This window comes from Balearica regulorum, chromosome 5 (assembly GCF_011004875.1).
Source record: "Balearica regulorum gibbericeps isolate bBalReg1 chromosome 5, bBalReg1.pri, whole genome shotgun sequence".
NCBI classification, from domain to species: Eukaryota; Metazoa; Chordata; class Aves; order Gruiformes; family Gruidae; genus Balearica; species Balearica regulorum.
The window spans coordinates 53,905,396-53,929,872 of NC_046188.1; the positions used below are offsets into that span (position 1 = coordinate 53,905,396).

The 24,477-nt window shown below is 40.7% G+C and overlaps 1 protein-coding gene across 2 annotated transcripts in view; it reads left to right on the top strand.

The window, feature by feature from the left end:
• The first annotated feature begins 563 nt into the window (after window positions 1–563).
• KCNQ1 (potassium voltage-gated channel subfamily Q member 1) overlaps window positions 564–24,477 on the top strand; it is a 371,004-nt gene continuing 347,090 nt past the window's right edge. The window contains exon 1 of one of the 2 annotated variants that reach the window (XM_075754949.1): window positions 564–1,227. In XM_075754949.1, the coding sequence (XP_075611064.1) occupies window positions 836–1,227 (392 nt within the window). In that variant the 5' untranslated portion in view covers window positions 564–835. The remainder of the gene's footprint in view (window positions 1,228–24,477) is intronic. The other variant, XM_075754948.1, reaches the window with a different exon arrangement.

The following is a 24,477-nucleotide window of genomic DNA, read 5'->3' on the forward strand; positions in this document are numbered from 1 at the left end:
GTTACAGTAAGACCAGGGACTGGCCTTTATTCTTGTTACTCATATTAAAAAGAGCCTCCTGGAGGATCCCAAGTCCAGCAGAGCTCTGTTGCTTCCAGATGATGAAATTCTGCAAAAAGGGATGGAACAGCAGACCCTGAAGGCTCTGGTGGTCCTAAATCTGAGATAAGGAGTTGTACCCCAGGAGCTCAAGCCACCAACAGGTCATAAGGCCTGGGAAACACTTACTGTAGGACTTTGTCCCCACAGGTGCCAAATGAGCTGAAAAGGCAGGAAAGCCTGCTGGGCTTCTGGGGAGCTGGCAGGCTTCTCCCTGGTCCCTACCCTGTCACCTCCTGCAGCGTGCTGTGCCTTGCAAAGGTAAGAGGCCGCCTCCGTGCAGCCATGCTGGTGACACGGGGTCCGATGAAACAGGTCGAGGTCAGCAATGAGGACAGCAGCCTGACACGGAGAGGGGGTCCAGACTCGAGCCAGGGTTCGCTGCCCAGCCCGTGTCCTCCGGGGCTTAGGGCAGGTCCCTGAGACAGGTGCAGCCCGAGAGGCGACGTGCCGGGTGAGGGTGAGGCTAAGGGGACACCCCGGCTCCCGCCCTGAGGTAGCGCACTTCCCGGCCCGAGGCCGCCGCGCAGCGCCCCCCGGCGGGCGGCACCGGGGCTGCAGGCCGGGTCCGCCCCCGCCGCGGCTTGTCCTCACCTTTCCCGGCCGGGAGCCGCCCCTGAGGGGGCTGAGCCAGCGGCGGCGGCGGGAGAGAGCGCCCGGCGCCAGCCCGCAGCTCCGTGAGGCAACGCAGCCCCGACACCGCCGCGCCGTCCGGCCTCCCCGAGCTGTCCCAGCCATGTCCTCCAGCACCCCCCCGGGCGAGCAGAAAAGCCGGAGCCTGGGCCGGCTGTCGCTGCCCAGGAAAGGCAGCATGACGCTCGGCAAGAAGCCTTCGGCGCTGGAGCTGGCCGAGAGTACCCCCAACGCCCACTACGCCCCACTCTCCGCCGCCCAGGGCGGGCAGCCGCCGGCGGGCTGTAGCCCGGAGCCGGAGCGGCCGCTGCGCCTGAGGAGCGAGGTGGTGGTGGTGAGCGCCGACTGCCCGCGGCCGCCCGTCAGCCTCGACCCCCGCGTCTCCATCTACAGCCTTCGCAAGCCCCTCCTGAGCCGCAGCAGCGTCCAGGGCAGGGTCTACAACTTCTTGGAGCGGCCGACCGGCTGGAAGTGCTTCGTGTACCACTTCACCGTGTGAGTACCCGCCCCGCTCCCTGCCGCCTGCCGGGCCCACCTGCTCCGCGCCGGGCTCCCGTTACAGCGGCCTGTCCTGTCAGCCTGCGCCGAGCCGCGGCTGTCCGGAGCGGAGAAACCGTCTCCCGGAGCGGCCATCGGTACGAGTGGCTGCCCCTCACGCCTGCCCGCCGTCCCTGAAGTGTGAGGTGACCGCTGCCCCGTGCCCCCCCTCCCCTCACAGGGCTCGTCCTCGCCACGGAGGCGGGAGAGCGGCGGTCCTCTCAGTCACGGAGCTTTCCAGACCAGCCCGGTGCTCATTGAACGTCTTGCAGATACAGTCTTCTGAGGTGTTTTTTTTTTCCCACAGGTGTGAAGCAAAACAAACAAAAAGTCACACTCCGGGGGAAAGTTTCTCTTATTTTAAACAGAAATGCTGTATTTCAGTTCAGGAGCTCTTGGGTATAGCTATTTGGTAGAGCAGGAGCTGATTTCAGGCAATTTTCTTCAGAAAGTTACCATGGGAGTTGAAATAAATTGTTCATTCTAAGTGTGGAAATGAAGTAGGTAACAGTCCATTCTTTAGTAGTTTTTAATGCAGTGACTCCTGATTTTCCAGCTCACTGCACAGCATTTGTTTCTGACTGAATAGGTGTGTTATCCTCCTGTTGGAGGAGAATGAGAGACAGGTGATGTTCCTTTTCCTTGCCTCTTTTATTGCCCCTTGCTCTAACTCCTTGTCCTAGTGGGTACAAATGCCGTAGCTGTTATTTTTAGACAGGAAGGAGGACGACAATGTTTGGAGGATGTTAAAGCTGCTTAGCTGCAGGCAAGTTGAAAACTGCTTTGGGTATAATATTCACTGTGGGCACAGCATCCATCCTGAACCAGCGTGTGGCAGGCCTGTGGTGCACAAGGATCTCAACGAGTGCCTCTGTGAGAAGAAATCGGTGCTTTTTAATCGAGGTGTTGTGGAAGGCTTGCATGACCCTTGAGCAATTTGCCTATGTTAAATATAGGTAATAAGGTCAGGCAGAATCGTAGTGTCTGTTTATTGTATGCATGCACAAACACACATATATGTGTATATATACACTACATATATACATGGTTATTACAACAGTGAGAGGTAATGTATTTTATGGTCAAAATCCTAAGGCAAAAGACTTTGATAAAAATCAGGTTTTATGATTAATTATTGCATTCTGATTTTTAAATTCTATTTCTAAGTATTATTTTAAGTAAATTCAGGATTGTGTGCTTATATTCCACCATTGAGGATTCTAGAGTATTTAGGTAGTCAGGTAAGTGGTACTAACTTTATTTTAGTGGAGGGAAAACAGCTGTCATCTGAATGTATTTAATTGGGAGATGACTCTGTGCAGCTGCTAGAGATAATTGTGGGCTCCATTCTCTTTAACATTATGATAATGCCATTGATGACATAACAGCTAATAGCCATAATTATGAAGTGTCTAATAGTTGTGGTTGATCAATGTAAAACACTTTCAGGAATAGTTTTTTTTTTTTTCTTTTTCTAAAAAGGAGTTTTAGGCAGCCAACTGTTATAATTTCTGACCTTTTTCAAGCATCTCAAATTATTTATAGAAGCGACGGTAAATTGTGTTCAGTATCTTAACTAATCTTTTCTAAACCTTAACAGTAGGCCTAGGAAAATCCAACACCACCCCCCCACCCCCCCAAATGTTAGATCCCTTTACCTAAGATTCTAGCCTGAATTTTAACCTTTTTTTCCCCCCCAATTATTAGCAGTGTAGATTAATCCTATCTGTGCAAGAATTAAGATTTTGTAATTCTACTTTAGGAAAGAGATTGTAATATGTATGGGAAGTCATTGCCTCTCTCCCCCCAATATATACTTACCTACAGTGTAAGCATTAGCCCCAGCATTTCCCCTCTTTCCAGAAGAGCTCTTCTGTTGCAATGGTGAATGACAGTGGCAGTAAATATTCTCAAGCTTCTTACTAAGCATTGTGCAAATTACTTCAGTTAGGACTCTGAAGAGACAGATGAATGTACTAACACCCTCATGTGTTTCTTGCTATGCAATCTGCAAGTACCATGTGTGTATTTTTAGGCAGCCTCACTGTTTTCCACCAGCAGAGGGAATTGAGTCTGTGCTGTTCTCAGCCGTCCCAACTTCTCCTTATTTATGTGGTAGATAAGCCTGCACTTTTTGTGCCTGTTAAATAATGTTTTAGGTTACTGATCTTTGGTCTGTACCTCTCCAACTCTTGCTTTCTGAGCTCCCAAAGCAACCTCCTGGGAAGCTTGCTTTCTGCTATGCCAAGGAATGAATGCTTTCTTTGAGTACAACCCCTGCCAGCCAGCTGCTGAGTATTGGTAGATTAATAGTTGCTTCAAAGCAGAACTTTGTTACTAATATCAACTGACAAAGCAGACAGTTTTTTCTGATCCAGAGGAGCTGTTGTGTCTCAGCCTCTACTCTGGAGGAGTCATGGGACCTGATTTTTGCACGCGGTTTGCTAGCTTTTTGCAAGCAGTTGGTTACAAGTGACAAGCCGCAGAGCCAAAAAGGACTCAGAGTTATAAGACACATGCCTGCATTTCTGTCCCACTGGAGGAAGTAACAATTATTTTGTTGTCAGCATACAAATTCATAGAGAGCTAAGCTGGGTTTTACTTGTGATGTGCAAGGACCTTGATGGTTGTCTCTCCTGCCAAAATCAGCTTAAGAGACTGATGCCATTTGCCTGTTGCCTCTTTGTGACTGGCTACCCCCTGCTTTATTCTGGAGGCTTTCAGCTGTCTGGGATGTCTTGGTCACTATCTTAAAGGTTCAGAGGGGAAGGAAAGGGAACAGGAGTGGTGTTAAATCAGGGCACAAAGACCAAAGCTGACTAGAGGGTCCTGGCCAAGATGGGAGCAATGAGCACTGCGGGCTTCTTCATTTTCTATCTATTGCACTGTTCTACATTTTGCAGAGTGGGTGGCTGTGTTCTTAATTAGTGCTGAAATTATTAAATTTAGAAACAACTCCTGGAATAGTCAATTTAACTTGCTCTGGACCTGTATCTCTGGCTCGTTGTTGAAACACTGTTTATCAAGCGATAAAACTACATCTGCTAATTGCTTGTCCCACCCTTTTCCTGCTCAGGAATTTTAGTCAGTGGTATCTAGAATACTAACAGCTAAGAACTTATATTCAGGACTGATTTTCCTAATTTTTTTATTATAATGTTTAGAAAAGGGAAGCTGAACACAAAGCCTGAATCCACAGATTTGATGTTGGTATGTTTGTTTCATATTGTTTAGATTGCTGTATGTTTTGGTGTGCAGCAAAGCCTCTCATGTAGCCCTTGATCTAAAGGATGGAGTCTGGTTATCTTGTGCAGCAATAGACAGTCGCTGTACTAGATGAGGCCAATGACCTGTTTACTTCTGAATTGTTATTTCTTTCAAAAGATGGCTGAAATACCTGTTTTCTGGGATACAAAATGTATATTCTTTCTCTCTTGTTGATGTTTTTAATCTTCCAGGATAACTGGATATTACAGTCACTGATTAAATTCATTGAATTCTGCACAAGTCTTTTCTGAGATTTGTCTGTTTTGCTCAGAGCAAAGAGCAGAAACATCTCAAGTGAGCAGAATAAGAAATGAATTATTGTGCCTCACTTATACTAGATTTTTATAGGCTGCGGAACTAGTCTCTTTGGGGAGAAGGAATGGGGAATCAGCTATTTACCACTGAAAAAAAGTGCCTAAAAATACTAGTGGAGGTGATAGAAACTTTTGTTTCAGCTACATGACTTGGTTTGAAGTTGTATTAAATTTCATTTGAATATATTAAGTATATAGTATACATACACTTAATTCTACCGGTGCAGGTAAATTGTGCTTGACAGTTGAAGATTTACATGCATGGCTTCTGCAAACACAGCTGGTGGTTGCTTGGATACTTGGATTTTGCAAGTAAGAGCTTGCCCTGCGGTGTGGCTGCATGTTTGGACATGTCCTGCCAGAGCCACCAAACCCCTCTTGGCTGTCAGAGGTGAGGAAGTGACCGAGTGCCACTGTTCTCAGTGACCTTCGGAGCTAGGGCATCTTATCACACTTATCATAGTAGTGCACCTTGGGATAGTGGCTCTGAGAGGTGAAACGTTCTGTGGCCTTAACGAATCAAGTTTTCAGGCTATGTGAAGAGAGGTGGAGGGACAAAAGAAGCCTAAATTTTGCCCTCATAGTGGCTTGCTGAAATCCTGAGACTGTGTCCCAGTGTTGGAAATGACTGCGAAGAATAAGTGAAGTCTTCAGATACTTAAAAAAATTGTTTTAGATTTAAGTGCGTGAGTGTCCTGGTTCTGGCTAAACCACGTCAGTGAGGGAAGAGCTTCTTCTCACCTTCTTTAAGTAGTTTAAAATAAAACATCTTAACATGTACCTGAAGAAATGTAAGTTACGATCTTTCTAGTGATTTCTCTTGTTCTCAGTATGGCAAATAATGACTTCTGGCAACGAACACTGCATGTTGACTCCTTGCTTTGAGGTGTTGGCCGATACCAGAGGGAACAATTCGGAAACCAGTGGACCATTGGTCTGTTCCTGTATGGCAGCTCTCCTTTGTTGCCATGCAAGATAATCAGCTTGTATCTTATCTTTGCATGCGTGTACCTGGTTCAGTTTACTTTGCCTTTGCATATGTTTGGTTTAATCAGCAATGATTGTCATTGAGTTTGTTCGAATCCCAAGATGTTTACATAAGCTTGGACTGGCTGGTAGTTGAGATTTGGGAGACGGGTGTCTAGAAAGAGGCAAACTCTCAGAAGTGTGGCTGCATGTGTGTGCACGCAAAGATAAGAAGCAAGGGTAGACAGAATATTCCAGTTGTGTGTGTATCGGGACTTACAGTAATCAATTACTAAAAGCAGTGCAGTGTTTACGTAGTGCTGTTTACATACAATATTGTGAGGAAGAAGCATAACTCCATCTTAAAATCCCATTTTTGTTATTTTTCCAAATGTACTGCAAACATACTTCCAAACCTACTTGTTCATACTCAGTGTGTAAATTGTTGAGGAGGGAAAAAGATCCATAAAATAATTAGTGTGTGCATGTGCTCACTCAGTTTACTCAGTCTGAAAGAAAAAAGGGGCAAAACATACAAAGTACTATATTTTTGGACATAAACATTGGAATGTTTAGAGATTTTTGTAGCTTGGAGTCAGACTTTCAAATTATTATTTCTGTTTTAAAAAGGAGATTTAAATCCTCCAAAATAAGCATGGCTTTTCTAAGTGGAAGAAAAGAAAAATAATTTGATCAGAGTAATATTCTTTCTGCTGCAGTTAATTGCAGGAAGATGCAGGTTTAGGTTGTGGGGTTTTTATGTCTCTTCAAGACTGAGGTAGTTCAGTTGAGGTCAAACTGGCCCCCTTATTTTGGCATGTTTGAGAGAGAGAGATTATGCTTCTTATGTAGAGGCTGATGTGAACAAATGTTTGTTTTATTTCTAGATTACTTTTGTCTAGATGTCTAGATGAACTCCTGTTGCTTGCAACCAGCATTTAGTGTTTATTTGTATTACTGGAGCCCATTACTCCCATCCTTTCATGCTAGATACAATTGTAATGATAGGAATCTGCCTATTAGTACATGTCACTTTGTGTTTTCAAAAGCATGGTGTGTTACAGCTGTGCAGTGGCTTATATAGATCTTTGAGGTCGCACATATGCTCAAGGACTACAATTGGGAAAAATTAAGTGGAAACAAGGTGATATTTGTAGCTTTTTTCCTCCGTCAGCTGTACTCCACAGTCTAGCATTTTGATTTGCAGCAGAGTGGACATTTTTGCAACCTAGCACTGCATATCTATCAATATGCCTGGTAACACTTTTATCTGAGACAAAAAGGGATTGGAAAGCCAACTTTACATATTCCCAGAGAGGAGGGAAGACCTATTGCCTATCCCGTTAGTGTAACTGGTTGTACATGTAAGACTGTGCTAATGTTTAGGAGTTGCTGTTGCAGGGTCAGCCCTGTTTGCTGATCAGCCAGATATTGAAGTTTTGAGTCTTGGCTAATTTTGGATACAGGTGAGGTGATGTGACTTAACAGGTTTTGCTCCTCCTTCCTTCCCTGCTGCATGCCGCAGTTTAGCCCCTTAGCTACAATATTGCATGAAGGTGCTTCTTTGGGACTTGTGTGATTGAGACAGTGTTTGGGTTGGCCAGTATACAGCTTCCCGCTCTTGCCTTGTGCCATGTTTCACAATCTGTAACTTCATGGAAATTTCATTTTTGCACAGGACTGTCTGGCTGTCCTGTCACTGAGACCAATCCAAGTCTGTGCCAAGACAACCTCAGGAGTGACAGTGTAGTTACAGGTTAGGAGGGGTCCCCATTTCTCTTTCCTGGTGGGACAGAAGTTCTCAGGGTGAGAAATGCAGATACTAATAACTGCATAATTGACTAAAAGTGGGGGAAAAAAAATAATCCAAGTTTACTTAGTAATTGACTGTCATCAGAAAGAAAAGCAGTAATGGATACCAGATCCTTTCAATGTGAACCACTAGTAGTTAATGTCTGGAAGTCACTTTGACTAAATCACCATCTTTGCATCATTTCTTGCATTAAATGATTGCTGTATGAAAATGATTGTGGCAACCTATTTTGATTGTTGAAGAAAGGTGAAAAGCTGGGTATCTTCTAATTAAAATGCCTTTTGAAGGCATGCTGTCTTTAGCAATAACAATGAATATTCAGTTTCTGTTCTGAAATGAATAGCATGTTATGGTCGACTACTTGATACTCAAGTTTTTTTTCGTCTTGACCTGTGGTCTGCAGGCAGACACAGAAGCTCTGTGAGCGGGGGATGTTCTGTGGGGGCAAAAAAGGCTTTTCTAATTGTATTGATGTTTAGGTTTTTGAGTTACTGATGGATGTAGAAGGTTGTAAACTTCTGAATATTAATGCTTAGTGGAGACAAGTTGTGTGCAGTGGAGAAACAGTTCTGTGTAATGCACACATGAAAGTTATAAATGTATTAAATTTGGGCAGGCTTTCCTGGGGGTAGGCCTCTCTTTTCCTATCATCCTTCCAGTATAAAATTTTAAGTCCTTCTCTGGTGTTTGCTTCCCTCCAGGAAAAGAATTATTCTACCTTTAAAAGTTGCACACGAATGATCTTAAGGATCAGTAAGTGCAGTATTCACATTTCTGTGTATCTGTCAAATGGTTGGTTGGGCAATTCTGGCACACTTCCTTGCCCTGGCTCTTCAAGTGCCAGGGAAAAAAACGTGCAAGGCTGCGTAGATTGGCCTCTTTCAAAACTTTCATTGCAGTTGAATCAAGGCTAGAGTTGAGATTCAATTGCAGCGAACTAATTAGGCTGAGCTCCAAATGCCTGAGTGCTGGATGTATTACAAACAACGGTGCCAACATATGCTGTAGGGAACTATGCACAGGCACAGTGCTTTGCTGACTTTAAACTTGGCAGTACCTCATTAATTTTATGTGTTAATAGATTGTTTAATGTGCATTAGTGGCTGAACACAAAAGCTGTGAACACTTGCTCATTCAGTTCCAGATGGAAAATAGTGTCTTGTTGAGGGCAAGGTGTTTTCTGCCTGCCACCAAGAGGTCCAACACAAGCTTCAAATGCATTGGAAAGCTGCCAGTTGCAAATAAGCCTGATGGGTAAGTTGAGTTACAGAAGAAGAATGTGTAGATTAGTTGAGTTTTTAGGTAAGGTACTAGCTCTCCTCACACAGTCATGCTTCATCTGGCATAATGGCCTCTGAGAACCATTGTAATAGCAGTAATGATAATGGGAGAGCATGTGTATTCGCAAGCTTCTACTATGGTAGTAGCTACTGTATTTTACCTCCTACGAGGAAATACATATGTGCATATATATTTTCAATAACAGAGGGAGCGTTCAATGCTTTAGTAGTCACACTTAATTTTACTGTATGTTTTTAGACAGTGATTTTTTTTTGTTTGGGTTTTTTTGATAGGAAATTCTAAAGCTGCTCTAAATCAAGTAGTTTTATTTGGCCACCAGTTTGTGCACACCTGGAGGACTAGAGAGGTACTTGGTGCAAACTTTTCCCTTGTCTAGCATGATCAGTTTTTGAGGACACATGGATGTTTCATCTTCCTCTTTTCCCTACTTCATGGTACAGAATAATAAAGTAACAGCTGTTTTGTATGTTCAAAGAGCTGTGAGAAATTGTGCAGAGTGCAAGGCAGGACCTGGGTAAGTGTGTAGGTATAGTGCAAGTACTCAGTGGTTTTTTTCATTTTCTTTTAAACAAAAACCCACAAAAAACCCCGAAAGTACTGTCCCACATTTCTTAAATGGCAGTTTCCTCTCTTAACAGCCATACTTTACAACAGAAAGCCTGGAATCTGGAAAAATTACAATAAAAACCTGGCAGGCACAGAGGAAGCCAGTGATTTCTTAAAGCTTAGGACAACCACTATGCCAAAAGCAAATTTTTACTCTAGACTGCGTTAGCGTTAGAACTGCCAGTTGTGTAAGTTAATGAACATGTATTTTCTCAAAACTGGCTGAATCCTTTTTGAGTTTAAGAAAAGAATGTGTCTCTGTGTGTGACTATGCAAGGAATACATCGAGTGCTAAAACTGTGGCCTTGGAATTTTATCCTTTCGAAAGCTATCAACTAACGAAAATAGGAAATTATACTGCAAATGGTTAGGTGGCCTTTAGATATTCCTAGCAGTGTACCTAGAGTAGGTCTTTTTAGTTTTCCTCATATGTTCTTCAAAATCAATGTGATGTTTTAATATTTTATGAAAAATGTTAACCAAAGTCAAAAGAAACCTAGGATACGGTTTCTGCATACTTTTAAGTTTCTTCTGCTTCTGCAAATATTGATTCTGATTCCATGTTAAAATTTTCAGTAGGACCATAAATCTCACATGTTTTGCTAATGCCAATGGACTTATGATATCTGATCTGACAATACAGTTTTGCCATATTTGTAATAGAAAACTGAAAAGTTTTACTCCTAACTGCAAAATCCCTTTTCTTTTGTGTGCCTCTTTCTGCTGGGGTTATTTAAAAAGTAAATGTTTTGTTATATAACTTGACTAGTGCTTATTTCAAATGAGAAATATACCATTCTTAGTGAACTAAGATCTTGAAATAGTAGAAAATATTTATCTGTTTATCCTAACAGGTTGTACTCTTGTTTATCATCTATTAACTTTACTCTTAGTGTGCTCTGAAAAAAATAGAGCATACATTTTCTTTTGCAAAAATAGGAAAGTATAATACATTTGTTGAAGTAGTATCTGTTTTGATTCTGCAAGAAATATGATCATCATGTGTTTAGCTTCACTATGCAAATAGATACTTACTTTCCAGTGGGAGCAACTAGTAAAGATAAAAGGTAAGGACCAAATAGTAAAGACAAAAACTTGCATACACATCTCCAAAATTAGGGCAATTAAAATTAATTGCCAGACATTGTTCACAGGATGAATAGAACTCAGTTAAAATGATTTTATTTAAAATAAGGTATCTTTTTTGAAAGACCAAGCATCTTACAGTGCTAATTCTGTATGAACTTTTTCCACATGGCTGTTGTCTCTTGCCTGTAGTAAATATGTGAAATTACATAACATATATACCCAGGTTTTCCACCATCTCGCCAGTAGTTTTGTTGTAGATTTATAAAAATAAATGGTCCCCTCTCTGTCCTTCCCTGCTTGCATGTGTTCTAGGCTGGGCAAGAACACAGACATGTCCTCTCTGTTTAGACGAGAGAACAGTCACACTTGCGATAACCTGCTCACTGTCAGGCAGCAGTCTTGAACTGGTACAAGAAGATTGCGCTTGCTTCAATATGTGTAACTCCAGTACTCAGAAGTCACTTGTCTCCTCTGCAAATGTACTCCTTGCAGTCTTGGGGATACATTTAAGGGGTTTTTAAATTTTTAACAGTATTTTTTCATTGCAATGTTAATATTGTGTAATTTTATATGGGTTGGATAGGGAAGAAAATTGGGTCACGGTTTGAGAACAGAATGTAAATCATTCATCAGGTTACTTCCCTGAATTCTCTCCAAAGACGATAGGTTTAACAGCAGAGTCATGGTACTCATGGCAAAGGTTACAGAACCCATGCTCATCCTTACTACAACAAAGGCTGCAGCGGTTGTTGTGAAGTATCTTCCTTCTGTGAAGTAAGAATTTAGCTTCCAAGAATATGTTTGTTCCTGCAGCAGCTATCCCCTTCCCAGCGAAACTGTGCCTGAAAACAGGCTGGAATTGGCTAGACTCTTCTTTTTCACAATAACCCTTGAGGGTACCACAGTCTAAGTCAGAGCTGAAGTAAAGGTGCCTCATCTCCTGTAAGGATGTTGACAAGTAGAGCAAAGGAGAATGGATGCAGGAAGTAGCTGCTGCTGCTAATCTCATTCTTACACCCTTCAAATGCCTTTGCCCAATTATCTGTGCAGGGCAATGTAGACAGGGGACAGAAACAAGAGGAAAGATTTTTCCATCCTGTGGCTTCAAAAAAAGAGAACGCCCTGTGCTGATCGTGTTAAGAATCAGTGATGTTTATATATTCTGTAGAACAAAGGCTTTATCTGTCTGTTACAAGCTTCAGCAAATAGTTCTTAATTTTATTTTTTTTCCTATTATTCTTCCTAAGTAGATCTAGTTGAGATAATTTGATTTGTTTGTTTTTCAGTCCTGTCTTGGAAGACACTGAAATGCTGTCAAACCTGACAATGAGTAATAATGTGTATTGCTTTATCTGTAGTGTAAGTAAACTTCATGTGATTGTATGCTGTTATCTTATCTGTGACCCAGAAAGTATTGATAATGGATTATCTCAGCACTTCACACAAAATAAACCTGCTTACTTGATGTCTTCTATGTCAACAGGTCATCCAGCATCCTAGTGCTAAACAGTGAGCTCCCTGTTTCAACAGTGTGTAAAGTGTGACAGGCACAGACATCTAAGTCTTACACAAGCATGTTAGTTGTGTGCCTTTATAGTTCCGGTTGTTTAAGACAGCTCTTTGTAGCTTTTATTTACTATTATGACATGATCTTATTTGGACAGCTATGTATTTGAACCATAAAAATGAGAAAAATGCTACAAGAATGAGGCAGAAAACAAGGCTTTCAGATTCTGCAGGTTTTGCAGCAAATGCAAGGCTGTAGCTGTACTGTGTTAATGCTAGCCCTTCTTGAGCATGTGAATTGCTTGTTACACTCTGATTGTCAAACAGTGAGGTTATCTCTTGATGACTTCTGTGGCAGGTTTTTTGTTTGGCTTTAATATAAACCATTATACATTCATCAAGTCTCACTGAAGTGAGACTGAGAAATTGAGCAGTGTGAAAATGTGATGTACTATGAGAAGAGCATAATCTCTGGAAATTTTCAGTGGATAGTATCTGTAAGAGTAAAGGGACACTGGCTTATAGCTCTTATATAAAATAGGGTAGATAACATTCAAGCAGGTTTTGATACTAGCTGTTAGCATCTGCTGAGGTAGTCTTTTTTCTGAGGAAAGTTTTATATCAAATGCCTTTCTCTTCAAACAAGCAGCATTCATTTCAGGAAATCTGCATATGATCAGTGTTCATCATTATTGAAATAATGTATGCAAAGTGCCATGGGATTCTTCTCTTGAGGAATTCTGCTGGAAACTACCTAGCACATAATGAAACTATTTCTATGCACGCGGCGGAAATCAATCTGTTAGTTTATACAACATATTTTAGCAGTCAACAGATTGGTCAAAACCCAGTAATCTGTCGATTTAATTTCAGACTGTGATGGAGTAAAAGGGTTTGTGGCTAGAGGAAAACCAGATGTTGCCGTGTATATATTTTATTAGATTCTTGATACTTCACTTGTTTGCTTATGAACATAGTTTGTTCATAGTAAATGGAAATTGTGAGTACTGTATTTCAGCAAAGGTGTAGACTAACTGAAAAAAAAACCAAAAAACCAAAAAACCTGTCTGGGGGAGAATAAGAGCCACCCAAGGACTAGAAAATATGATGTTGTGACCTGAAGAAAGATAGCTTAGCATAAAGAACAGCAGTGTGAGAGTGGAAGGGGGATGATTTGAAGTCTTAAAAAAAAAAAAAAAATTAAAAAATTGCCCTAGGTACGAGGAAAAAGGTCTGTTTTTCATGTTCAGATGAATTAGATAAAAGTAATGGTCTTTAAAGCATACTCAGAATTTCTCCTGTTGCATGGGAGGAGTAGTGGAGCAATGAATAGCATTACCTAGAAAGGCTGTAGAATCTCCTCCCTAGAAGACATTAAGCACAGGCTAGATGAATATTTATCAGGGTTCATTGAGGTGTAATTGATCCTGCTGTGCATCACGTGTTCAGGATTCTGCATTCACACTGTGAAAGGAATATGTGCAGATCCTGGGAGCTGGGCAGTTTCTTAACCTTGTGGCACTTGAGTTTTCTTGCATTTGGGGAGTGTGTGTGTAAGGGGGAGGGTTGGTGCTCTTTCTGTTCCCAGCCTTTATATTTTTTCCCCTGAAGTACCTTTGCTCCTTTCATGTTCAATCCAAAACCTGCTATGAGTTTTTTGAGAACAGGTTTGTTAGAGGTGCCACCTTCTCTGCTGTCTATGGCATCTCAGCAGGTAATTTTCTGGCCTTTGTGCTACCTGTGACGGCCAGATTCCTTTGACACTGAGGACTTTATCTGCATGGATACATGAAGGATATGTGCTGTTGAGGTGCTGCTTCTATTGATCCTTCCAAGGTGCTTACAGCAGTATGGAGTCCAATTTTAAGACTTTTCAATGCATTACTATTGTGGTAACAGGAACTGCTCCTTTCCCATCCAGGTGGTTCTATCTTGCTGTTGAACCTGGCAAAGATCTTTGGGATGAAATATTACGTACCGTAGATTGTTAGTTGAATCCACCATATCTGAATTTACAGGCTGATTTAACAGTGAGTGAGTGATGGAGATCTAGCAGGGTATGGTGGGTGGCTCTTCTCACATAGCTATGAAAAGTGACAGTTGTATCAGGGTTTCAAAGGAAATGTCTCCTTTATGTTTACTCTCCTGGCATCATAATCCTTAGCAGTGACAGCCTTGTTGCTGAAGCACAGACCTTGTGTGGTTTGGGTATCTCGTGAGAAGTGGATCTATACCTTGGTCTCACTATGGGGAAGTTTAGAGAGCATCTTGATTGTTAAAGCTCTCCACCATCTGGTAGCATGCATGAAGCTGGGTCTACATTGTTCACTACTGTTGTTTACTTTGGTTTTTTCCATCTCAAAGTAGTTTCCCAGCTTTTTGAGAATGGCCTAGTTTATTATCCTTGATAGCAAATATCAGATGCTTAGGTATTGGACAGACTTACCAGAAATAATTTGCTTCACTTCTGTTATTCTCCAGAGTGCTTCTCTCTATTTCTCTCTCCCCTCTCTTTCTTATCTTTTTCCTTTTTTTTTTTGTGTGTGTGTGTTGTGTTTACTTCCACCCCTTTTCTGGTACCACTCTTTGTAAGAGATAGACTCACAACTGAGCATGCTGTTGAATAGATTCTTCTGTATCTCAGGGCTGACAGGTTTTGTTGCAAGAACTTTCTAGTTTTGTCATGAAAGGAGGTGTCAACCCATCTCGGACTTAAGAGCTGAATGATCTCATCCACAACTGATGGGTGATAGCCATAGCCTTGAAAATCCATAAGAAGGGCATTCTCTGTCTATCAGCCTTTGAGTCTCATTTTACTAGCAGATTATTTTATGACCAGTACTTGTTTCCTCATGGCCTGTGACTATTTTTGAGGCATCAAGAGCTGCGTTGTAATAGGTGAATGGGTGACAAAATCACCCTGTCTCTTGCTCAGTCAGTAGGGTTAATTGACATGACCTTTGGCTAGTGGCTAGTACTTCTCCAGCTGAGATGTATCTATGTGCACAAGTTGCTTTTACTGGGTACTGCCTGGTTGTCACAGATATATGGTGGCATGCACTTGTGTGATGCTCCATGGCAGATAAACTCAGGCTTTCTCAATAATCCTCAAAGTCGTTTGTGTGAAGCTGAAAGAGATCAGAGTAATCTCTTTGCAGGGTCTGAGTTAACGCAGTATGTTAAGATCTTTCACAAGACTATATAAGATATACTTGTGTCCTGAGCAGAAGGAACACCACATGGGCTCACTTGCCAAATGTGACAAAGCTGTGGAGTTACTCAGCTTATGGTGAGATGCCTCTATATCTACAGTGGAGGGATTGTACATGTAATTTATGTATTTCTAAGAGCTCTGATTACTGCTTAGTAACCTCTTTTTCTTTCTGTGTAAATTTTTCTGGGGGGAAAAAAAAATCCACAAATGCATGTGCTAAATATTTTTTAAGTATTTTTTTGTTCCAATTAAAGAAAAAAAAAAGCAAGAATGTTAATTGGATTTTAACTTTGTAATTCCTCCTCCCTACACTGAAACTTGAGATATTTTTGACTAGTGCTTGCATATGTTGAATTGATAATTTTATCAATGAAAACTTAGGGAGGCAAAGGCAAAAATGTCATCTAGATATTTAATAGAAGTCTGTTGCCACAGCTGAATCCAGAAATAAGAATGGATTTTTGTTCTGGTTCTTTGTCAGGTAAATCTCTGATGTGCAGTAAGCTACATGATGTTCCAGATTGTGTGTTTATATGTGTGCCTAGGTGTGCATAACTCTGAGTGTTACTAAGCACTTTGCAAAAATCGTTATAATGGAGATTGAGGCCATCATTCTGTCTCTTTTTCTACAAATGGGAACTCAAGGCATAAGATTAAACTCGGGTTTTACCCTGTTTGATGGTAGTTCAACTGATCTTAAATATTTAAACAATTATTTAGTCATGACTCCTGTTTGCTTTTATCAATTATGTCTCCTCTGTTAAAAGGGATATTTTTATGAGCTCCTCATGTTTCAATTGCCACCTGTTTAGAGGGGAAAAAAAAGAATCAATCCATCAACTGCCACTAGCTGTGAGGTGTACTGGTTGCACCTGGCTTCAGGACAAATGCAGTTTCAGAAGGAAGGAAGAAAAGCAGTCTTGCGATGTTAGGAAAATAAAAGCCATGTGTATGTTTGGTTTCCTCTGCCCCCCACAACAAATGCAATTTGATGATGAAGCTGTCTAGCTGCTAAAATGAAGGGCTTTGTTCATTGGAATTGCAGTCTCTCTCTCTCTCAAACACCACATCTGTTTGTTAAGCAGACTTCATTGTCATTGTCCTTTTTATATGGTGTCTTTTTTTGCCTGCTCCTTACCTTCCCACCCCTCCCCAATGCTCAAGCCATGTGGTATGTCGAAGAGACTTTGTATTCTGCTAAATTTTAGTCACCAGTGGCCGTGGAATACTACAGTCATGGGAAAATTGTGTGAGTTTAGGACAGGAACTGAAGGCAGAAATTGAATCAGTTGGAGTAAAGTGCCCTGTAGGCAGCAAATGATTAGCCAGAATAAAATTTGCCTGCACCACTGAGATTAGCACCTACTTATAAAATAAAACTAGTATTATACAGCATGCCTTTTAAAAGGTATTTAGTAATTGAGCTCTGCTTTGAATAAGTGGTCTTCCTATACAGTTAAGAGAGACCGTGGTGGTGAAAGTAGTTTCTTCAGTTTTCCCTGTTCTTCCATTTATCTTATGATAAATGTAGGGAAGAATGAAGTGTTTTTACAGGATACTTGTGGGGAAAGTGGTGCTATTGCAATGCAAGGAAGATAAATAGCCATGGGAAAGCCAGACAAGGTACACTTTCATTCACAAAGTGTAAATGTGACTTCTGTATATTAATGAACTGAAATAAGTTTGAATACATGGAATTAAATGGAGAAAAATAGCCTAGACACTAAGGAATAAGCACTGCCTCTAAATTTACTTCTTCCTTGCAACTTGTCTGAGGCAGCTTTACTGGCTGCTTCATATCACTTTGTTTACAGAAGAGGAGAAGAAGAGACTAGCTCTATCAACACCCAATGGACTTGAATGAAACAGTGAGATTCCACTTCATATCTCTAAGCAATTTGATACAAATCCAGATGGTTTTAAAAGATGTACGTGTCTCCACTGCTCTCCTAGACCTGAATGCAGATTATAACTGAGCTGTGACTGCTAAATCAGGCTGGCTATGTTAAGCATGAAGGTAGAGGGAACATATATGCAAACCCTGCAGTTGTGCCAACTGGCAGGACACGAGTTGGTTCTGGCCCAAAAGTAGCCACAACAGTACAGGGTTGTGCCTGTGCTAGCAAAGCCTCTGAGAGGCAGGGCTTATTAGCGTAGGTAGGGACTAAAAATTCTAGCTGGTGTTGGGACCAGAGTTGGCACGGAGCCTGACAGAGGCAGTGACTATGCCTAACTGGATGGACATCGCTGCTATGTACTATAGCATAATCTTCTGGGGCAGGAAGCTTCATGCTTTGTATGTCTTTACAGCATCTAGTACTGTGGGAATATTCATGGCTCTAGGGTAATGTGACAATACAAGTAGGTAGGCAGTCTGTACTTCTGAGTTTACCCTGTCCTGATATTGCAGTAGTACCTTAGAGCGCTTTGCTTGCAGTACCCCAGGATATGTGTTAATGCAGTGGCATCAGGGACTGACCAACAACTGAATCATAGATACAGTTTGATCCTTCTTCCTCCCTGACCCACAAGTTAAAGTGAAGTTGTAGGCTGTTTGTTCTAGCTATAGTGAATAACACAATCTGACTGCTCTCTCCCCTGGCATCCAAGTCTAAAGCTGTTATCAGTACTGCTGTGGCTCTGTGAGATCACAGTGGTGTTTGATTTAGGGAGAAACTGGCACCTCTCTGACAAGTGCTGGAATGTCCCAGTCTGTCCTTGGGGTGCTGTTGGCATCTTTCACAGCAATAAACCCCCAGTCAACAGTCTCGATCATGGGCAAACACCAGCCAAGTGCACAAAAGCTCTTATCTCCTGTTAGGCCATGCATTCATAAAAAGCAAAGTCATAAAAACCTTCAGTGGCTGGCAATTCCAGACCTTACTGTTAAACTTGAAAAGAAATCCTGAAGAACACAGGCCTCTTATCAATTTTAATTGCTGGGCAGTGGAGAGTTGCTGTTTGTTTAACGTCATCTGGTATTAGCAACTCTGTTTTACGCTGTGTGTTAGATCTTTCTGGCAAGTAATATTCTGCTGAATGTAAAATTCAACAGAAATACTTTGTTTTCAGGAAGAATTCAGGTTGAGCAATTCAACAGGTAAAGAAATGCAAATTGGAATCCTAAGAAAAGAAAGACTGGAGGTGCATAGTGCAATGTTAAGATACTGAATTTTAGAGTTGTTTTTTTGAACTATAGATGCTGCTATATTGTAATTACTTTGCATTGCTGCTGAAACGAAGTTCTGTATTACCTAATCTTTTTAGATTGCATTTTTAAACATTGCATTAATGCTTATTCATTTATGTAAAAATAGAAACTTCAAAGTTAATGCTCACTGAATGGTCCTTTATTCATCCCACATACTTAAAATCAAAATTCATGCCATCTTTAGGGAACTGAGCCAGAGATAAAGTCACTTTGAACAGTTGCATCAACGTTCGTAGATGGCTTTGCCTGTGAGAGATGTCTTTACATTTTTTTGAAGTCAACTTGCTGCATTTGAGCAGGCATAAAATTCCACATGGGTCTACAACTGGATCAGTAGAAACTCGTAGATGTGCAGGTTTTTGAAATGTCAAGCAAGCATTTTAAATGCAATTAAAAGTGCATCTGAGTTACTTTTAAACAAAATAAACTAAAATCCAAGAGGTTTTCTTATTGAAAATTACTCTAGAACTGCAACTTTCAAACAAGAAGCTGGTATGAAAAAAAGTGTACTTTATCGCAGCTGCCAAGGAGCAGATTGACAGCAGGTAGTTAAGCGAGAGTAGCTGCAATGGAAGCTGCTTCACTGATCTCAGCTCTATTCCTTAAATAGCAGCTGTGTCCCAGATTAATCAGGGTTGTATTTAGGTGGGATTTTCATACATGGCTAGGGAAGATACGTTGGAACGTCCCTCACTGACTTGAACACTGTGTTTGCTCACCCTCTGTAGCAGCTTTGAAAGTCTTTAAACGAGGCTTGACCAGAAATAACCAATTCTAAGAGTGTGAGTGTGGCTGTTTGCATTTAATGCTTCATCCTTTTTGATGAGATGGTCAAGGAAGCTGGTTGTTTTGATGGGCAACTTGTTTGCAACTGGCTATTGCCAAAAGACATGTAGATGAATTGGGGAAGAGGAAGAAAATAATGTGTAGAACAGTCCTGTTGGCATCTAAAAGAGGTGATAACAAGGGCATCTTTATTTTGGTGCCACATATGTACATGTAGAGAATAGATGCCATTACCTCTCCTACAAATGTGTATGCCTGTTAATGTGCTGGTTTGATGTCTGGTATCTGAAGTAGCCTACAAAAATAATTTCCCTGTTTCCTTTCTTTGTATGTATATCTGTCTTCATTTGAAATTCTTTTTCCTTCAGCATTTTTGTTTCTCTCGTGTGTGTGTGTGTGTCAACTTCTTTGGACTTTTGGGAGAGCAGTTGTGTATTAGATTAGAAAAAGCAGCAATGAGAAGCTAGAGCAGTTGTTTACTTAACATGGTGTTAAACTCAGTCCATGCTTAAAGTGGAAGGAAACTGCTTTTCCTTGTGACTGCCAGTTGCCAGGATTTTAGTGTGGGTTTTGGTTTTTTCTTTTTTCTCCTGCATGAGGAATTGCATAGTTGAAACTGCCTTGGTTTATGAAATGCTGAACTATTGATGTCTCTTTAGTTACCTTATGGAGAGGAACACTCCTACTGGCATAATACATAGACAAGCTACTGCTGGCTGGCTCCCTGTGCGTGATTAAACATAAGCAGGAGCTGGAATCAGTTTTTAAGTGGTCACCAGTTCAAGCCTGTTAGTTAGGAGTACCGTGGCAGTATTACTATGCTGCTGCCTTTGCTCAAACAGATAGGAGGTGTGTATTTTTTCATTTCTCATCTTGATTTTTCTTTTACTGTTTCCTGGTATTTGTTAGCTTTTATTTTTCTGGCATGAAACAGCAAATGTTTACCTTTCAGGCAAAATCTTTCTAAGCATTCATGAATCTAGCCAGGGAATGGATTTGCATTTTTGTTTGGAGCAAGCAGTTCCTGTTACTCATGAAACGGGAGTGGCTTTTTAATAAAGACGCCGGATCTCTGCTATGTAATTACCATAAAATAACCAGTACAGCAATTCCATAGTTTCAACAGCTTGACAACCAGATGCTTTCTGAACTGCTTGTAAGCTCTGGTGTCAACATAAACTTTGAAGAGCAACCTTTAGTACTTAATACATGCACTGTTTCTAGATTGTAAAATCTCTCCCTAACCCAGTATGTAATAAAAATGCATCTACATACCCAGTCTTGTCAACCAGGAGATTTGCTGGGAGTTCAAGGAATATGAGCTCTGCAGAAGGTATGGTACACCTAGCTATGAATATCTGAGTGTATATTCTGAAGATTATTGGCTGGATGCTTGCACCATTTGAAAGGCACTGAGTCTTTACCTTCTCAGTCCTGTGCTGATATTAGATGTTCTGTAATCTGAGCACAGCTGATCTTTTAAACAACTTTTCTGTCAGGTTGCCATCTTTTTTTTTTGTGTGTGTGTGTGCAGTGTTTAGCACCAAACCACACTGCTTCATGGTAGAGGTTGCTAGGTGCTAGGGCAATGCAAACAATAAATAACAGGGATCATGCTGGAGTCCTCTGAAGTGTAGCACAGGACAACCTCCACAATAATTGCTTATTTTTTGCTAGCCTCAAGCACAGCTATCTGTGCTGGGACACATCCTGTTCATTAAAGGGACCTTGCCTGGAGCCAGCCCAGTGAGCTTGAAGCCTGCATCTCTGGGCAATGTGGAGCCTGCAGCCCAGCTGGTGGGATGGGGGTGCCAGGCTACTGAATAACTCAGTTTGAGTTCTGCCAGGGAGTTATGCATGACAATCTGTTTTTCTTCCAGTGATTTTTTTTTTTTAAATTGTGTGTCATGTCCCTCCTTTTGTGGTATTTCAGTTTTAGTTCTCCGCATAGGTGGGACTCTAGCTGATTTCAGTGTGATGCAATATTTGAAATGATTAATATAAAAAAAAAAAGTAATCAAAAGGCACTGGTAAGTGTTCATTCAGAATGTACTCATACATTATCCTCTGATGAGATGCACTCTCATTTGTTTTCCATCTTCTTGACCTGTGGGTCTTCCGCGTGTGCCTGGCAAAGGCATGTTTGTTCTATGATTGTATGATACTTTATGAAAAATGAGGAGATAGAAAGCTGAGGAGAAATGCAGAGTGAAGAAGGGGCAGAGGTTTGTGTAATGCCAGCTAAAGCAGTGAAGTTAAACAGATAACTTTGCCACCACAACGAAAACTTAACTCAAGAGGAAGTTTATTAAGTCTAGATATCCTTGTTTTAAAGAGCACTTCAAGCTCTCCCAAACATTGTTGGCCAGATAACTGCAGCAATATACTGGGGGGTACTTGTTTATCCCTGTTTCTTTACCATCCTGATACGTGTTTCCACAGTATAGAGAACCTGTTCTAGTGTGTGGCTAGAGGCTGAGGCAGGGGTGTAAAAGCTTAGAGAGCCTGCTTGTTGAATGGAGCTACCACACCTGAAGACTGCTGTCTGCATTCTCTTATAATCCTCTAGCTCTGGAGCCTTTTAAAAGCTGTGATTTCAGGTGTGTGACAAAGGCTTTTACGAATCCACTATTACTATGTGGTTTTCAGGCAGCTGACAGGAACCATCTCTCTGGTAAATCTAAAGTTTCAGTAAATAAGAGGCCCCAAAAATCAAATTAACCCCTCCTCCAAGAAAAATATTCTGCCAACGTTAAAGAAGCCCAGAACCGATCATTAATTTTTGCTTATACATTGTCTCAGATATCTTTAAAACATCTGTGTCCCTATAGTACAGTGTTTATTTACTTGGTGGCAATTGGGTATCATGTATGTACTGCTATAGAGTGTCTGTATTGTGTACTTAGAAGCTAAGATGGCTAACTTATTGCTGGCTGGCACAGAGTTTCCTTAACTCAACTTGAATTTAGTGCTGTAAATTTCTGTGCTACCTGGCAAATAGATTTGCATACAACTTTCAACTAATTGCAGTGAAACTCTTAATAAGCTTGATCGTCATCTTCACTTCTCTCCCATTACTTTGAAGACATTCTAAGCTAAAATATACTTTGCTGTCTGCATCACTGCACCTTAAAATCTAAAGACAACTTTATTCCAAATTCTTGAGCTACTTGAATGAGAAGTGTAGTTCTTGCTTGTGGATTATTGCAGTGCTATATTGCAGTTGCAGATCCTCAGCCTAAATCACCTATCAGTGTATGAACCTCTTAACCGATGGTAGTACTATCGTAAGTTCCTCCTGTGTGTAAACAGTATCAGAGTCTTTATGTGGACCTGTCTTTTGCTTTGTTTGAAAGAAAGTGCCCAGAAACAGAAGAAAACAACGTGCTTCCTTTTAGGTCAAACTAAAAATGGTTTTGGAACTCAATATGTATATGTTGTACTGTTAACTCATAGATATTTTCCAAATATTTTACTTGAGAACTTATCAGCTGAGGCAAAGATCAGATCCAGGAATCTGTCATTCTCAAGGCTGTATGCTCTGTGGTGCCTGATGCAAACAGGGACCAGGGAACCAGGGTGGCCAATGGTTTAGTTTCTGGTATGCTTTTGGATCAGCAAAGCTTCAGGTGGTGATAGCAAATGAACTTTAAGTAATTTCATTTGCTACAGGAAGCTGTACTTTTGTATCTAGAGTATAAATAATACACTGTGTGCAATGGACAGATTTTTAATTGATTTTTTTGAACTGTGGGTGCCATTTTCATTGCTACTTAGACAACACAGTTCTGGCAATTAAAGGGATCTCTGCACTTAGGAGTTTGGAGAAAACCTGTCCTGAATAACTTAAAAACAGGAAAACCCAAAATACCGAAGAAAAAACCCCAGAACAACAAGAAGTCATACCTGTAAAAAACTCACCTTTGTATTCACTGCTCAGTGTTACAGCTGATACAGGAAAGTACCTACATTTTAGAATTATTAATGAATTCTATAGTGTATACACTAAATATTTAGAATGTTCTGATACTACCACATATTAATTTTTCTTGCCAGGCTGCACTGGGACTCAAATCATTAATGTTGTTGATTTAAATCTTGACAGTTAAGATGTTGAAAGTTACCAATCATTGCATAATCTTCAGACTTACTTTATTTTTCCTATTTGTTTGGGGTGATGGGAAACAGTTATGTTTAAATCTAGTTTCAAGGTCTACAACAGCTGAGGTGACAAAGTTGGAGGAGGAAGAAAACTTATATTGAAATAATATAGGCTGCATAGCCATGGTTATATATTCTTCAGGTACTTAGAACTAGAATGCCCTGTTGAGTCTCTTGTAAAGACAGTCTTGCTGATGGTGAAAACTGACTCAAAATGTTGGAAAGTGTTTTTGGTTTTATTTCTCTAAAGTAATATAAAACTAGGGCCAGCGAAACTAAACTATGTTTGGCCTACATCTTATTCTCTATTTTCAGTGTCCATTTTTCTTTTGGGGGAGGGCACTTTGGAAGAGAAAAGGGAAAGCAAGTAGAAATACTAGCAGCCTGTGTCTCGTGATCCAGACCTCCAGGAATAGTAGTTCAAGCAATTGTGAACTTTTCCGAATATTAATAAAGCAAGTGACACTTGTAAAAGGACAATTAAAAAAAAAAAACTAAGAACGCAAAACTCCCCAGTTTCATTAGATGACTGAAATTGTAAGATAATAGAAGTATATCTTAAGAGTCCTCAAACCAAGCAAATGAGAAATTAATTAGTACTTAATGATTAATTAAAACCCTAATGTGGAATGAGAAATTTTTTTCTTCAGCACTGTCAATTTAACCTCAAAATAAATGCATACTAATGATTGAAAATTCAAAGGAAGATTGTTCAACAGCATGAATAAAGTGAAAATCATCTTTAGGTAAGTTGTATGCACTTGTGTTCCTCTCTTTGAAGAACCTTGAGTATGCATTCAAGTTGAACTCTTGTATCTTTCAGCTGATGAACAAGAACAAAAAAATTCTCAAGAAAGACTAAAAACTACAGAAAGACTTTTTCTCGTTTTTTTTCTAAAATATATTTAGAACATTTCTGAGGGGAGATCACAAATAATCAATTCCTCATAACTTCTTGAAATAAGTGGGGTGT